We start from the raw sequence: 16,501 nt of genomic DNA, 5'->3' as shown, positions 1-16,501 counted from the left end.
TGGGTCAGCCAAGAGCTGTGCTGTCTTACAAGTGTGGGCATTAATGGGGGCGGGAGGGAGGGAGCGAGCGAGAGAGCACACAGACAGGGCCACAACTCCAGCATCCTGGGCTGGGGCAAGCATCAAGGGGCCTGTCCATCTCAGCCTGGCACAAACTACCATCACTGTCTGGACATTTAGAGCTGACTGCATCCCAGAAGCTCCCGACTCTGGAAAGGATACATTTCTCACCTGGCCTGCCGTCCGAGAAACAACCCTTTGTAGATAACAGAGTAAAAAACACCCTGGGTACCACTTTTAGGGAGTTCACAGGAGCTCGCAAAAAAAAAACAACCAAAAAACCAGCTCCATAGGCTGACACCAGACCAGTCACCCTCCCTTGTTCTAAACAAGGGGTTATCTGTTCATCTGAAGGAGGTAAGTTTGAATCACTTGACACTCAGGATCAGACACAGCCTTTTCAAGTGGACTCCCCGAACTTCAAATACATGAGTTTTTACAGTATTATACCACATTTGAAGTATAGGATGCAGAGCTGCCCTCCCTCCAAAAAGCATAAATAAAATGATGAGTTCTGTTGGAGGACCGTGGGAAAAGTTATCTGTCATCTCCAGGAAGAACTTCACACATAAGCTAATAGTATCTTTGGGAATGCCATTCCTGTGAGCTCACGGAGCTCTCTGAGCAGCAAAGACAGTGTAAAGGTGTGGGCTGCTCACAGCTTCCCCGCTCCTATTTGCCACTTGGCCTCAGGGGCTGACGGTCCACCAGAGTCGAGAGGGGCAAGGGTCAACTCCACTCAGCCACACCAGCCTCACCTGAGCCTGGCCCGCCATCTCAATGCCGGCATCGAGGAATTCATCGAAATCATCACTGAACTTCCCGGAGGCTGCGGCCAGCTCTCCGCTCTGGCCCCGAGTGGCATGGACCACCTCCCCCGCAGACTGGTTCAGATCGGCCGCTGCTTGGTTCAGTTCACTCTGGGCTTCCTGGAAAGGCTTCGTGCTCGGAGGTAACTATGGGAAGAGAAGGCACGTTGCAGGAGAAGTTCTACTTTGCGTAGGAGAAACAAAGGTAGTATGTTGCAGAGGGAAGACAGACTCTCCTGGGATGCAGTTGTGAGTCACCTAGACTAAAAGGCTCTGTGTGGTCTGAGCCCTTGTTAAGGTTGACCTTCAAAATATATACATTCCCTTGAACACCTATTCAGTGCTAGACATAGTGGATCTAAAAATGGTAAGGACAGCTTTCCTCAGGCTTCTGGTCTCCTAAGGGGCAGACCCAGGATTCACACCTGGGCAGTCTGACTCGGGATCCACTCTCTGAACCGGCACTCTATCTTGGGTTTCTCAGATGGAAACTCTCAAAGGTTTAGCTTTCTGGAACTAAAAGGCAGATGCTATGAAACTTTAAATCCTATTCTTCTAAACTAATAGCCATCAATTTTATTCATCAGTTGGTCTTTGCTAACAATATATTGAATAGCTTTCTCACAGAAGTGCCACTAGCAGAACTGTAACTGTTTGTGAAAAGTTCCAGAGAGTTAAGCTAGATATTAGTCACACCACACCCATTGTTTGCATACCTGGTATAGGCCAGGCACCAGGCAGAGAAGAACCAAAGATGAACAAGGCCAAGTACCCGCAAATGGGACTCACAAAACAGGGAAGTGAACAGGCCCCAAAGTGAAATTCCACAGACTGCTCACTCTCTCAGTGAGTTCTGGACACTTGTATCCCTTTATCGCCTGATCGTCACTGCCTGAGATGTCCTGATAAGAAGTTAGATGATCATATACCCTCTCCCCCCATTCCTGTCTTACTGGGATGAGCCGAGAGCAAACAGCAACATGGGCTCAAAGAAAAAGTAAACTTTAGAAGCTCTACCTGGGAACTTGGCTGATCAGAAAGCAAAACAGGGAAAAGGCAAAAGGGCAGGAAAAACAGGACTCCTAAGGGAAAGGTTAGCTGCTCAGAGGTCCCCTAGAGGGGAGGAGACTCCATCCACACCTAAGGTGAGCCCAGTCCCCCAGGTGCCCCTGCCCGAGCCAAAACCTCTCACCGAGTCCACCAGCAGTTTCTTGCTCGACTCCCCGATGCTCTTCAAGGCCACGTCCACATCCTTCTGCCCAGGGAGGCAATTCACGCAGTTATTCAAGGAGTGAGAGACGGCTTTGGCCACCTGAATACACAGAGGGAGAAAAGCCCCATCAGAAAGCAGGTTTCAGGGCAAACATTCTTGCACATGTGCTGGGAGTGAGCAGTGACAGTATGTAGAGCTAAAAGAGATGGGGAACTGATCTGCCAGCGTCTACCTGACACTGTTTACCGTAAAATCTCATCTAGGCCTCTCACCGGGGTTAACATCCTGTCTTAGCACAGGGTCTGACACAGCGATACAGCACACCCTACCTGCTCCCAAGGCCAGGCCAAGTCCTGACTGTGGCTCAAATACAACTCTCGAACACTGTCAGGTTCTGAAACAAAGATATCCAACACCAAGAGGAAGAGAAAGAGCTGCCTTCTAGAGAGCCCTGCAGAGGTCCTGAGGTGGACGGAGGCCTTGAGTCCTTTGCATCACAGCTGGCCCGCCCTGGGATGGATTTATGCTCAGCGACCCTCTGGTGCCATCATCCCACACCTCGCCCTGCCCAAGGGCAGGCGGAATGTTCTGAGCACTTCCAGACCAACTTGGAGTTGCCCACATGCTGCCTTTTAAGGATGTGTGAGGCTCCCTGTCTACGCTCTCTGGTAAGAATCATCTGAAGAGGCACTAGAGAGAGTTTAAAGCACCGAGTAGCTAAACCAAGCATATCTACCTCACCTCCCAGGCTAGGAAGAGGGATATATACGTAAGCACACACAGGCTCAAAACAGACATGCTGCGTCCAGGTCCTTCACGTTCTAACGGCAGGTCTCAACAAAGGCCCCCATACTTTCTGTTGACTGAATTAAGCACGTCTCACATTATGGGGGCTACCATGCCAGGCTTCCAAAACTGCTCACACCGGGCAACAGCCTGTCAATGCGTCCACCTCAGTGATGACCTTGATTGCCAGTTCTGGGCCTTACCTGGGCTAGTCTCTGCTGACTCTCTGCATCTCCAGGTGCGATCAGGGCCTGCTTGGCTTCTTGGATGAGCATGGCCGAGCCCTCCATCACGTCCCGGGCGGAATCTAACATGGCATGCACAGCCGCAGGGTCACTCGTAGATGCAGCCACCCCCCGGGCAGCCTGGGCCAGTGTTTTCAGAGCTTGGGCCGTCTCTCGAGCAGCCACCCCTGGGGATAAAAAAAAAAAAAAAAAAGAGCCCGCCAGACTTTCTATTAGATTCCATCCAAAAGTTATACTTTAACTTGGGAGTAAGCCTCTAGACTAGAGCCTTCGAGAAAGGAGAGAATCCTTGGACAGTGCCTGGCACAGGTCGGCTCCAAATTGCTTTTTATAAAATTTGAATTGATGTCCTTCTCACAGAAGTAGCTCCAGCCATTGGCTCTGGGCTGCTCCAAGAGGGATGTTACAACAAATGCCACGCTAAAAACCATTTCCCTCTGGTTCCTGTCACTCCCACTACCCCACCTGTCCCTAGACCTAAAATACCAAGTGCATAGTATCAAACTCACAGAAGAATCATTCAAATTCACTTTTCTTTCCAGTCATTTTTATTGGGGCATAACTGACATGCAACAAAGTGAACGAGTCTCCCTGGGCTGCTCACTGAATCTGTACCAATGTGTACACCCACGTATCTGCCATCCATATGGAGACGGAACATTTCCATCACCTGTGTCCTTTTCCCAGTCAATATCCTCTCACACTGGAAGTAATCCCTATTCTAGCTTTTATCACCTTAGACTACTTTTACCTGTTCTTAAACTACGTGTTGATGGAACCACACTGTATGTATTCTTTTGTGTCTGGTTTCTTTCTCTGACCATAATGCTGTGAGATTCACCCATGCTGTTACACATAGCAGTACATTGCTTTCTCTTGCTGTGCCGTATTCCATTATAGGAACACAGCAACATCTGCTTGTCCATTCTTCTGTTGCTGGACATTTGGGGATTGTTTCCTGTGTGAACTATTATGAATAAAGCTACAGGAAAAGTTCTCATCCCTGTGTTTAGGCAGACATATGGAATTGATTCTCTTGGATTTAAATCTAGGAGCTGAATTACTGGGTCATAGAGTAAGTGTATATTTAGCTTTGGAGGACACTACCACACTTCTTCAGAATGGTTTTGCCATTATACATTCCGCCAGCACTATATGAGTTACAGTTGCTCTTCATCCTGGCCTAAACTTACTAGTGTTAGATTTTTTATTTTATCCAGTTCTGGTGGGTGTATAGCATGCGGGAATCTTAGTTCCCCGACCAGGGATTAAAACCATGCCCCCTGTAGTGGAAGCGTGGAGTCTTAACCGCTGGACCGCCAGGGAAGTCCCTCACTGAGGTTTAATTCTTATATCCCTAGTGAGCAACAATGTTGAGCACTTTTTCATACGCTCAGTGGCTGTTTGGACATCCTCTTTTGCGAAGTGCCTGCTCATCTTTGAATTCACTTCTAAAGATGATGGGATTCGGAGATAAACTATGAATATAAACTAGTCCTTAAAAACTACAGCGCCACCTCCCATAGAAAGAAGAGGCGCCTTCCTACATGGTACCTAGTGCTTGGTGCACCCAAGAAAAGGAAGGAGACTGGAAATGCCAAGGCACGTTACAAAAGGCTCCTAGAACCTGGGGAACCACAGAAGAGCCAGCCTCAAAGCTCATCACATCGAACCATTTCAGATGAGGCCCAGAGCTGAGAAGCATCTTGTCCATTGACACACCTCTAGATCTGAGGTTAGTTTCTTAACTTTGGGGTCAGACTCTGCACAGTGTTCTTTGGGATAGAGAACTACAAGGGATTCTTGTTAGAACATACAACATCCGCTTGAAAAATTCACAGATGACTTGCTCTCTCACTACACTTTCAGGTGACTATATCTAAAGCCTTCGGCTGGATGGTCTGTAGGCACCCCTGAGCGTGGTCTTTACCGCCGCTGCTTCAGCCGAGTGGGCACAGACACAGCAGGTGGTCCTCTCTTTACTAGGGACGAGGCACCGAAATACAAGAAAGAACACAAAAGGCCCTGGGGATCCATAAAACAACTTCCCAGCGTCGTAGACTGGCTCATCTGTAGATATTTAGGAAGTCACATAACTGGGACATAACTCTACAATCTAATCAAGGCAAATTACAAAGCTGCCAATCTACCATTTATCACATGGCACTTCTGAGTGCAGCATGTGGAATGAACACATTTTAAACAAAGTGTTTTATATGGCAGAGGAGAAAGCATAAAGTAAAGCCAAGGTGAAGGAGAGTAAAAAGCCAAAGAGAAGAGTCACTGCACTTTTTTTTTTTTTTTTTTTTGGAGACATCAAGGAGGGTTTTATTGTTTGTTTTTTACTGGAGTATAATTGCTTTACAATGTTGTGTTAGTTTCTGCTGTACCACAAAGTGAATCATCTCTATCCCCTCCCTCTTGGGCCTCCCCCCACCCCCTGTATCGTACCCATCTAGGTCATCACACAGCACTGAGCTGAGCTCCCTGTGCTGTACAGCAGGTTCCCACTAGCTATCTATTTTATACATGGTAGTGTGTTTATGTCAAACCTAATCTCCTGATTCATATTATGCTGAAGCTTCTGGCACAGGGTGGAAGGGCATCCTTGCTCAGAAGGGCACCCACCAGGTGTGGCTAAGACCTCATCCAGCTCTGCTGCTGACAAGCTGTGTGGACTAAACTGCTGCTGCCTTTTCCCTCTGGGTCTCAGTTTCCCACAGGTTATAGGAGAGGCTGAGATCACAGCTGTGACCACTGAAAATTCTAGGCTGTGATTTCTAGACCTCTCCTCTTGCCTTCCACGTTACCACGTGGACTCTTCAAGCTCTTTCTATTTGAGTTGTATTATTTTGGAAGAATAAAACATTTATCATACGCAACTAGAAAAGTCATGTTCGTGAAAAAATTATTTACTGAAAAGCCTTTTATAGACAATTTTTCCAAAAGGCAGAAACCAGAAAACCGGAATTCCAAAAGCCGAGGTATATCCACCCCACATGTTTTCTGCTGAGGACTCACTATGAAATCTCAAGGCACATCAAGAATCCTCTTTGTTCTCAAGATTGCTTTGGCTATTCGGGGTCTTTTGTGTTTCCAGACAAATTGTGAAATTTTTTGTTCTAGTTCTGTGAAAAATGCCAGTGGTAGTTTGATAGGGATTGCATTGAATCTGTAGATTGCTTTGGGTAGTAGAGTCATTTTTACAATGTTGATTCTTCCAATCCAGGAACATGGTATATCTCTCCAGCTATTTGTATCATCTTTAATTTCTTTCATCAGTGTCTTATAGTTTTCTGCATACAGGTCTTTTGTCTCCTTAGGTAGGTTTATTCCTAGATATTTTATTCTTTTTGTTGCAATGGTAAATGGGAGTGTTTTCTTGATTTCACTTTCAGATTTTTCATCATTAGTGTACAGGAGGGATTAGGTTTCACGCAAAGTGGAAGCCACACCAACAAAAGGATGAAAATGAACATCCAAGGCTGTACATGGCTCAATTCACAGCAATATTCTCAATGGTAATGATGAGAATCATCAGTCATATCTCCGAGCAATCACCACCCTCCCCCCAAAAATTGTTCCTGTAGTCAAGGGTGCAACACCCCCCAGAACTGCCAGTGGGAAACACTGAAGCAGACTCCCTGCTTCAATAACCACAATCCTTGGAAGACACAGATGACGTTCACAGTATTCCTGCCGTCTAGATCTCAAATTATATTCAGCAACAGTCTTAAGGAGACACGTTAGTCATATGAAATACAGGGGAATTCTTTGTAATAGTAATTACTCCTGATCAGAATTCACGTAGATTGTGTGTAGACAGCATTAGACCACGTATCAAGCTCACAAGGTAAAAACCAAGTATGCAAGATTTTTTAATCTGTCCCAAAGGATCTGGAAAGGGTTCTATGTAACTGTACTCAGCCGAGAAGAAATGCATTTTGAACACTGTACTGGCCAAAAAAAACCACATCTGCATTAGAACCTAGTCCAGTGGCAGCTCATGTGTTAACTTCTGAGTATCCCACACATCTTAGGTATGGACGAGGGAACTGACACCAAGGGAGGAGCTGTCCACACTTGTGCTCTCTCCCTGCTTCCCATCCATTCTTCAACTTTCCTGTAATTGCCTTCAACAGGGAGAGCAGTGACCTCGTTTTTCCTTAAGCCAGTGGATGCTTCTTAAGTCCCTCTCTGCGGTGTCTTTCCAGGCAGCAATTAACTCTCTGAGTCGAGAGACATCCCTCTCTCCTGGTTTTTCCATGGTCTCTCCAAGGCTGCATGTTCTCGTTTCTTTCAAGGATTTCTAACGCTCAGCCTTCTCCTGGAATACTTGGGTTCCACAGGGTTATATTTGATAAAATTGTTCTCACTCTACCACTCTCCCTTACGCAAACTTAGCTACCCCCATGGTTTCAATCATTATCATTTTATTAAACATTTAGAAATATTTATCTCCAGCCCAGACTTCTCTACTGAGTTCTAGAGGTAAATATCCAGCTGCCTAATGGGCACCTCTCTGTGGATATCCTGCAGGGATTTCAAATTGAATCCATTTAAAGTTGAACCTGGGACTTCCTTGGTGGTCCAGTGGTTAAGAATCTGCCTTCCAATGCACGGGATGTGGGTTTGATCCCTGCTCAGGGAACTAAGACCCGCATGCTGTGGGGCAACTAAGCCCATGAGTTGCAACTACCGAGCCCACATGCCGCAACGAAAAGCACGTGTGTCGCAACAAAGACCCAGGGCAGCCAAAATAATAATAATAATAATAATAATAAAGTTGAACCTGGCATCCCTAAACTCCAGCCCTCAACATGCCTGCCAATGACCCTGTGTCTCCATCACAGTGATTCATACAACTCTTCGTTCAGCTATCAGGCTAAACTTAGAGCTGGCCGTGTTGCTTTCCCTATTCCCATTCCTACCAACTTCTAATCCATCACCAACAACCGTGAGGTCTCTTTTTCTTTAATCCATCCTTCATCTCCACTACAGGCCACTAACAACTCTTATCTGGATGAATGCAACAGCCTTCTCACTGGTCTCCCTGCCTCCAACTTTGTTTCCCTCCAATTTATCAGCGCATGAAAAGAAGGGCAAAGTGCATTAAGGGTAATCGAGACTGTGTCCACAGACGCAAATTCTTCAGTATTTTCACATGCTCTGAGCTTCAATTTCAATTTATTTAAATTGGCTTATGAGGCCTTTTACAATCTGACCCCAGCTGACCTTCCCAGCCTTATCTTCTTACTCCCTACCTCCTTGCCTTTTACTTGGATCCTTCTCACTTCATTTCATCAGCCTTCTTCTCCTGCCTTTGGGACTTCACATATGCTGTTCCCAAGTCCACCACCACCTAGTTGGCGCCTGCCAAAATGAAATGGGGATACTTCTAGGCTGTTCTTCAGACATCAACTAGACAGTCTGTCATCCTGGATGTTATCAGTATTGGATGACGCAACCTGTAAAACAGTCTTTCCTTCATTAAAAATTCATTTCATCATCTACACAAAATCTGGCAAGATTTCAGGAATGTGTAGAAATTCTTGAAACTACATCTCTCATATGCCCTAAGCTTTTAAGAATTTACATATACTTTTCTTTCTCCTTGAATGCTAAGTGAGTCGTAATAATCCTTAAAACCCCGATCAGGTGTCAATTCTGCTTTGGAACGTTCCCTCACCCTCTCAAGAGGACAGAATTGTACATTCTTACTGTTGCAGGTACTATATTACACTATGCCGTGATAACTCTTTTTGCGCTCCTATTGTGCTCTTATTTTCAAAGTAATAAATATACACAGTTTTTGAAGAACCAAAGAGGGTTTTCCTTATAGTGATGGAAAGAATAACTTATTGTAGATGAACCCTCCCCCTCAGAGAAACAACTAGAAACTCTGGAAAAATATAGACAAAACATCTGCTTGAAGGCACTGGAGAGATACCAAGGAACCAAGGTAACGAAAGCCAAGACCTTGGAAGAGAAAGAAAGTACAGAGAAGTGAGTACAACACTGCTTTCCCCCACTCAAGGCATTTTCTAATTTGTAAACTGTTGCCCAGAAACTGAGAGGCTGAGCAAAACTTTCTGAAGTCGCATGAGGATGGGAAGATAAAAGAAGCATAGTTCTGAGCTCAACAATCAGAATGGCCTTCATAAACATCACAGATGTTTAGACAGGAGGCACAAAAGGCTACACCCTACAAGGTAAACTGGAAATGGACTTTGCAATATCCAATCAGTTCGGTTCCGCTCGTATTATGGTGATCTTCTCCTTTTTTAACCACCTGCTAAAATAAAAGATTAAGAACTCTGTATGGAAGAAAACACAATCTAGAGCCTTACAATGTAAATACCAATGATTAGCATTAAATTAAAAAAAATTCAGAAACATCAGGAGATAAGGTCAATGGTTGAAAACCAAGAAGAGAAAAAAAAAAAAAAACAGAAGACAAAACAGATAACAAGACGCCCGTAGGTGATCCTGACATTGGAGTTACTGAACCTGGACTTTAAGTAAATGTAAAAACTATGTTGAAGAAATTAGATGACAAGATAGAGAATTTCAGCAGAGAAACGGAAAGTACAAGAAAGCCATCAAAAGGTTATTATAAAACTGAAAAATATGACATTTAAGATTAAAAACTCAATAGAAGAGTTTGAAGGTAGGAGGAATAGTGAGCTACAGATAAATCCAAAAAAACCCACACAGAATAAAGCACGGAGAAGAAAAATTATGGCCAATATAGAAAAGAGCATAGGAGACACACAAAACAGTGAAAATATCTAACATAGGGGGTAGCTGGAGTGTACAAAGAGGAGAGAAAAAAATGGGACAGAAGCAACATTTGAAGATATAGTGGTTGAGTTTTCCAAAACTGATCTAAGACAGCAAATCCCATCTTTAAGGAGTACTAAAACCCAAAGTGGGATAAATAGGCAAAACGACACAAAACAAAACTCCTCTAGGCACAGTGCTTGAAAACCAAGGACTGAGAAAATTCAAAAAATGAGTAGTAGAGGGGAAAACTAAAACCACATTACCTGTGGAAGATTAAAGTGACAGCTGACTTCACAACAGAAATAAAGGAAGCCAGAAGACAACGGAATAACATCTTCAAATGCTGACAACGGAATAACATCTTCAAATGCTGGAAGAAAATAACTGCCAACCTAAAATTTTACAATACGTAAAATTATCTACCAAAAATAAAGGCTAAACAAAGGCATTTTTAAACAAACAACAACTGAAAGAATTGGTCACTGCAGACTCACACTAAAGGAATTAATGCATGGAGTTCTTTAGGCAGACAGGAAATAATCCCAGGTGGAAGCACATTGCGATGCAGAAAGGAAAGAACAGCAATGGAAAGGTCAATATGGAGGAGCATTTAATCAATACTGACTATGAAACAACTTTGAGGCAGTACTGAGGAGGTTAAATATATGTAGAATTAAAGCACTCAACAAAGAAAGGTAAATGAAGTTAAGTGCCCCAAGATTCTTGCACTGTCCAGGAAGAGGTAAACATACTAACTTATATTATACTTTCAAAAAATTGTTCAAGAATAGGCAGTGAGGGGCTTCCCTGGTGGTGCAGTGGTTGAGAGTCCGCCTGCCGATGCAGGGGACACGGGTTCGTGCCCTGGTCCGGGAAGATCCCACATGCCGCGGAGCGGCTGGGCCCGTGAGCCATGGCCGCTGAGCCTGAGCGCCCGGAGCCTGTGCTCCGCAACGGGAGAGGCCACAACAGTGAGAGGCCCGCTTACAGGAAAAAAAAAAAAAAAAAGGCAGTGAATGTACAACTAATAAACCAATCAAGGGAAGAGAAATAGATTTTAAAAAGCACATATAAATCTGAAAGAAGGCAAGAAAGGAGAGAAAAAGGAACCTAGGATAGGTAGGACATATAGAAAAGAAATAGTAAGATGACAAATTTAAACCTCAATATATCAGTAATTACATTATATATAAGCAGACCAAATACTCCAATTGAACGGAAAATACTGTCACACCAACAAACAACTCCTCCCCCCTCTGAAAGAACAACTACATGATACGCATAGGTATGCATGCATACACATGCATTAAATATAAGCATAGAGAAAAACTGAAAGTAAAAGGATGGGACAAGATTTATGATGCACACTATAATGAAAACAAAAACTTCTATGCAAAAAACTATAAAACAGTATTGAGAGAAAGGAAATCTAAATAAATGTAGAGATATACCACATTCACAGATTAGAAGACTCAGTAATGTAAAGATTTCAATTATCCCCAGATTCAGGTAACCCCGATCAAAGAAACAAACAAATAAAAAAACAAGCGAAAGGGTTTTTTTGGGGGGGAGGGTACAAATTGACAGGCTGATTCTAAAACAGATGTGGAAATACAAAGGGTCAAGGAAAGTCAGCACTAACGTGAGGAAGAATAACAAAGTCAGAGGACTGACATTATCAGATATTAACAGTTAGTATAAAACTGCAATGATTAGGAAAGTATGGTACTAAGGTAAGATCAGGCAAGTAAAGCAATGAAAAAGAAGCAAAAGTTCAGAAATTGACTCACATTTATGCCCTTAATTTATAAGGAAATTGCCCTCAAGACCACTGGGGAAAGGAGGGTCGCTTCAGAAAGTGGTGCTGGGTCAAATGGTTGGATGCCCTGGTGCAAAAACAACTACACTAGGACCCTGTTTGCCCACATATAAAACTCAATTCCAGGTGGATTGTAGTTCTAAATATGGAAATAAAACAACAAAGCCTTTAGACTATAACAGAGGAGAATATCTTCATGACTTGGAGAAGCAAAATTTTTAAATCGGACACAAAAAGCACTACCCATAAAGGAGAAGTGTACATTGGACTATATTAAAATTTAAGTTCTGTTTATCAAGAAACACCTTTAAAACAGTGAAAAGGCAAGCCACAAGATACAAGAAATACATGTATATGTGACAACTCCTGCAAATAAATAAGGAAAAGGCAGAAAACTTATATTTTTAAAAAATGGGCAAAAGACATGAAGAGATGCTTCACAAAAGAAGGTATCCAAATGGTTGATAAACTGAAAATATCCTCAACTGCACTGCTCCTCAGGGACACGCAAACTAAAACCATAATGTGATTCTACTACACACTCAACAGAATGGCTAATATTGACAAAGCAGATGTGGTGACCAGGATGTAGAACAAGTAGAAATTTCAGATACCGCAGGAAGGACTGTAGCTGAGTGGCCGCACAGCCTATGGCCCAGCAATTCCCCTGGGATACCAAAAATGCTCATTACTTGATGTTGGTGGGGGTTTTTCAGGTGCATTCAATTTGGGATAACTCATGAAGATATACATTTAGGACTTATGCTCTCCTCTGGATGTATATTATTCTTTAATAGTAATGTATATTTCAAAAAAAAAAAAAAAAATTCAAGCCATACTACTATATAACAAAAGTAACAATCCATCTCCTCTTCACCTGATTCCTACTTATAGAGCCACTCAGTTCTTTAAGGTTTCTTCTGATGGACTGATGGATGGATGGATGGATTTATTTAATTATTTATTTATGGCTGTGTTGGGTCTTCGTTGCTGCATGCAGGCTTTTCTCTAGTTGCAGCGAGCAGGGGCTACTCTTTGTTGTGGTGCATGGGCTTCTCATTGCGGTGGCTTCTCTTTGTCACAGAGCACAGGCTCTAGGCACGTGGGCTTCAGTAGTTGCAGCTCGTGGGCTCAGCAGTTGTGGCTCACAGGCTCTAGAGCGCAGGCTCAGTAGTTGTGGCGCATGGGCTTAGTTGTTTCGTGGCATGTGGGATCTTCCTGGACCAGGGCTCGAACCTGTGTCCCCTGCACTGGCAGGTGGATTCTTAACCACTGCGCCACCAGGGAAGTCTGATGTAGTTCTCATTTTCAAGTAATGGGCTAATACTGAAACTTCTTGATGTCTCCATTTTAGATAGAAACAGACTTCCTACTATGATAACATTCTTTTTTTTTTTTTCTGTATCACCAGGTATTTTTCCTTATACATTCTGTTCCTTATACAGTACTCCTGGTTCAGGGGTACCTGGTGTCTCCAGGGCTCAAACCCTCCCAGAGTTTTGCAGCACCAATCAGCTTGCTTCTTGTTGGCTTCCCTATCCCTGGACACCTTTAGGTTTTTATTTATTGGGGTCTCTCAGTTACCACTCATCTGTCTCCTTCCATCTTCGACAACTTCCTTGAGATCTTGTTTTCTTCTCTCTCATTTTCTTTGACTTTTTCTTTCTTTCTCTCCTTTAGTGGGATTTCAAGAGACATACACAGTTGCAGAGGTCTATAATTACCATCTGCTTATAGTCTAATGGGGTGACTCAAATAGTTTGGGGGAATCATATTTGATCAGTCTTTGTATGCTTAGTATCAAGCCCAGTAACAAGCATGTTGAAAGTGCTTGAAAAATGTTTGTTGAACTGCTGAAATAAAAAAGTCAGGTTCATTGTCAAATCAACAAACTCCCCGCACCAGCCCAGTGGTCTGTACCTGGCCTCAGGGCATCACGAAGGGTGTGAGTCTCACCTGTGTAGTGCTCATTGCCTTGAGCAGCACAGGTCAGGAGCTGCGCCATGGAGGAGCCCACTGCTTTAGATGTACTTCCCAGGTCCTGAGCACATTTTTCCAGCTGTAAGAATATTCAAGGAGGAAGACAGCTTAGAAGAGGCAAATCATCCACTAAAGTCTTAGCCCCAAAATAATGCAGATCAAACTCTGGGCCTCAACTCTTTCCCACCTAATACACCAATGGCACTGAGAGGAAGAAGATAGAGGGGAAAGAACCCAGGCTTCAGGATAAACAAAGGAGTTCACACCCTGCCTTCTGCTTCCTTCCCCCACTTGCTAGCTGTGAGAGATTGGGGGTAAGTCACTGAACTCTCCAAGTCTCTGTGTCCTGAGATCACAGTACCTAGCTCAGAAGGTTTTCAGAGAATTAATGTAGGTACTCAACAAATGGTAGCTATTAGTATTATGCTTTCAGAAGCTAATTCAGAAAGTCTGCAACAAATCCTTAGTGAGAATTAATTATGCCTTGGCAGGAAGTGAGCAGACATCCAGCTGTTCCACCTTCCTGGCACATGGGACCATTAACATTGTTCAATTTGATCATTATACTTTGCGGAGTTCTGACCAGAAGGAAATGCAATAGGAATAGAGGTTTGGGATGGTAAATGAGATTATGGAAACGGGCAAAGAGCTTGCTTCCCATGACGAGCACGTCATCTTGCTTTGTCAATGGAATAAATAATTCAGAGAATAAAGTCAATAAAGGCCTAGGGTAAGGGTAATTATTCAATTACTAGATGAGGACAACATTTTGGAAGAGAACTTCCGGGCGTGCTGCGAGAGTTCAGAAAAGCATAAGGAAATGTATGCAGTTTTAACCCCACAACATGTTTTCTAAGAGAGGCATTTCCTTCAAGTAAAAAACAGAGCCTGGTCCACTGTAGCCAACAGTGTAACACAGTACACACATTTGTTTAGGGCAAACAATGTCTTTAAAAATTACATGATGTTTCTTGCATTCTAACTGACCGGTTGTTTCATGTGAAGGCAGAATATGTGTCATGGGCTCCTGGAGCACAGAAGTCTGCAAAGGGATACCTGGACCACTTTGCAAAGCTGCTGGCCCAGGAGCCAATACTGACTTTCTCTTTAGCCGGGGCACCTTAGTTAAGTGACTTCCTGAGTTTCCTGTTTTTACAATTAGGGGTAGCTTGATTTCACAAATATTTTCCGAATGCTTCCTATGTACCAGGCATTGTTCAATGGTAAATTAGATGCTCTGGTAGTCCTTTTATACTCTAAAAGTTTTTAGTTTTTATCCAAAGAGCAGCAGTAGTTAAGAGTAAAAGTTCTCAGTGTGAAAAATCAAGGCATGGGTTTTGGAGTCCTATAGATCTGGGCTCAACCCGTGGTTCTGATGCTAATTGCCAGGTAACATTGAGTAGAACAGGGCACCTCTTTTTTTCAGCTGTAAAATGGGGTGAACAACACTTGTTCATTAGGTTACTATCAGGATAAACTAGGCTGACTGTGTGTGTACACACTGCATAACAGGTGCTTAATAAATGAAGCTATTTTATTAGTAATGTTCAGGAGTGAGGGAATGGAGGTACATACAAATGAGGACGACTGGTAAAATTTTAGCCAAGAAAACCCTGGCACAGGCATCAGGAGGTATCATAACGTGATCAAATTAGATTTCTGGAGCCAACATTCCACTTGCTGTTGTGGCTTTACTAGAGTAAAGTGCTTTGCCACTGCCCACCCCAGTGCCTTGCACTATGGAAATTTTTTTTTTAAACATGACTGTTGAAAATATATTCTGTGTTTATCTTTATAACTTAATTGCCACCCACTTCGTAGATAAAATACTTTAGACATAGAGGGGATTGGGACTTGCCTACAGCTAGTGGATGACACAACCTGGACCAAGAAGCCAGAACTCCTAGGTCTAAACATAGCTCCTCCAGCTGCACTGGGCATTCTTTTCAGAAAAAGCCTGCAGGATTAGAACACTGGCCTCAAACGCCAGCAGATCTTGTTTATGGAAAAGAGGGATGAATAGGAACTGATGCCTGGTCATCCCCAGCCACACCCCAGGCAGGTACACACAGGCCCATCACCAGAGGGCCCCTCAGGGCCATCTCTATCATAACACTGTTCTAGAGAAATGTGGCTATTCTAGGGCTTTGCATTAAAAAACACTTGAAACTGAGACACACTGACCACCCCTCCCCCCCAACTCTAAAAGTGTCTTGACATCCTAACAGAGGTAGAGTCCCAGACCCCAGCTGCCACCAACATCTCCTACCGTCTCCCCTGGGAGTGGCTTCAGCTGACTCTCCACGGCAGCCATCTTGGCATCCTGCAGTTCACTCTTCAGGGTCTGCACAGTGCTCAGTGCTGAATCAATTTCCATGGGACCACAGGCTTCATGGGCCTGTCAACAGAGTTGGGAATATGTGCACAACAGTCTGCTCGGGAGAAGCATCCCCAGTACCTTGCAACATATGAAATGCCTTTCTGGATACAACCAATGACTCTCCAAATCTAGCAATAGGAAGCAAGGGTAACAAGCATTTCCTGAGAGCACAAAATCATGCTCAATCAGCACCTCAGTCCTAAGTTCCCTAAATAATCAATTATGTGTGTCTCATAACTGGATATACTTAAATTTTCCTTGAAGCTGTTTATATCTGAAATACATTACCTCTCAAACTAAGAGGATCCTTATTCACTGTGTCTGGGTTCTAGACATGGGGCACCTAGCACAGTATGTGTGCACACAAAAACTTGGGAAGCATGGGGTGGATGAAGGAATGAATAAACAAATGAACCCTGGACT

At 43.6% G+C, this 16,501-nt stretch overlaps 1 protein-coding gene across 4 annotated transcripts in view; it reads right to left on the bottom strand.

Annotated features, from left to right (window-relative positions):
* TLN2 (talin 2) overlaps positions 1–16,501 on the bottom strand; it is a gene marked incomplete at its 5' end in the record, with an annotated part of 203,651 nt that overhangs the window by 102,938 nt on the left and 84,212 nt on the right. For 3 of the 4 annotated variants that reach the window (XM_079698822.1, XM_079698823.1, XM_079698824.1), the window contains 5 exons: positions 819–1,016; positions 2,062–2,181; positions 3,072–3,280; positions 13,675–13,777; positions 15,968–16,096. In XM_079698822.1, coding sequence (XP_079554948.1) covers positions 819–1,016; positions 2,062–2,181; positions 3,072–3,280; positions 13,675–13,777; positions 15,968–16,096 — 759 coding nt within the window. Of the gene's footprint in view, positions 1–818; positions 1,017–2,061; positions 2,182–3,071; positions 3,281–13,638; positions 13,778–15,967; positions 16,097–16,501 lie in introns of all 4 variants that reach the window. The other variant, XM_079698821.1, reaches the window with a different exon arrangement.

The sequence above is a fragment of the Hyperoodon ampullatus genome (assembly GCF_949752795.1).
Source record: "Hyperoodon ampullatus genome assembly, chromosome: 3".
Taxonomy (NCBI): domain Eukaryota; kingdom Metazoa; phylum Chordata; class Mammalia; order Artiodactyla; family Ziphiidae; genus Hyperoodon; species Hyperoodon ampullatus.
This window is presented reverse-complemented; position numbering and strand designations above follow the sequence as displayed.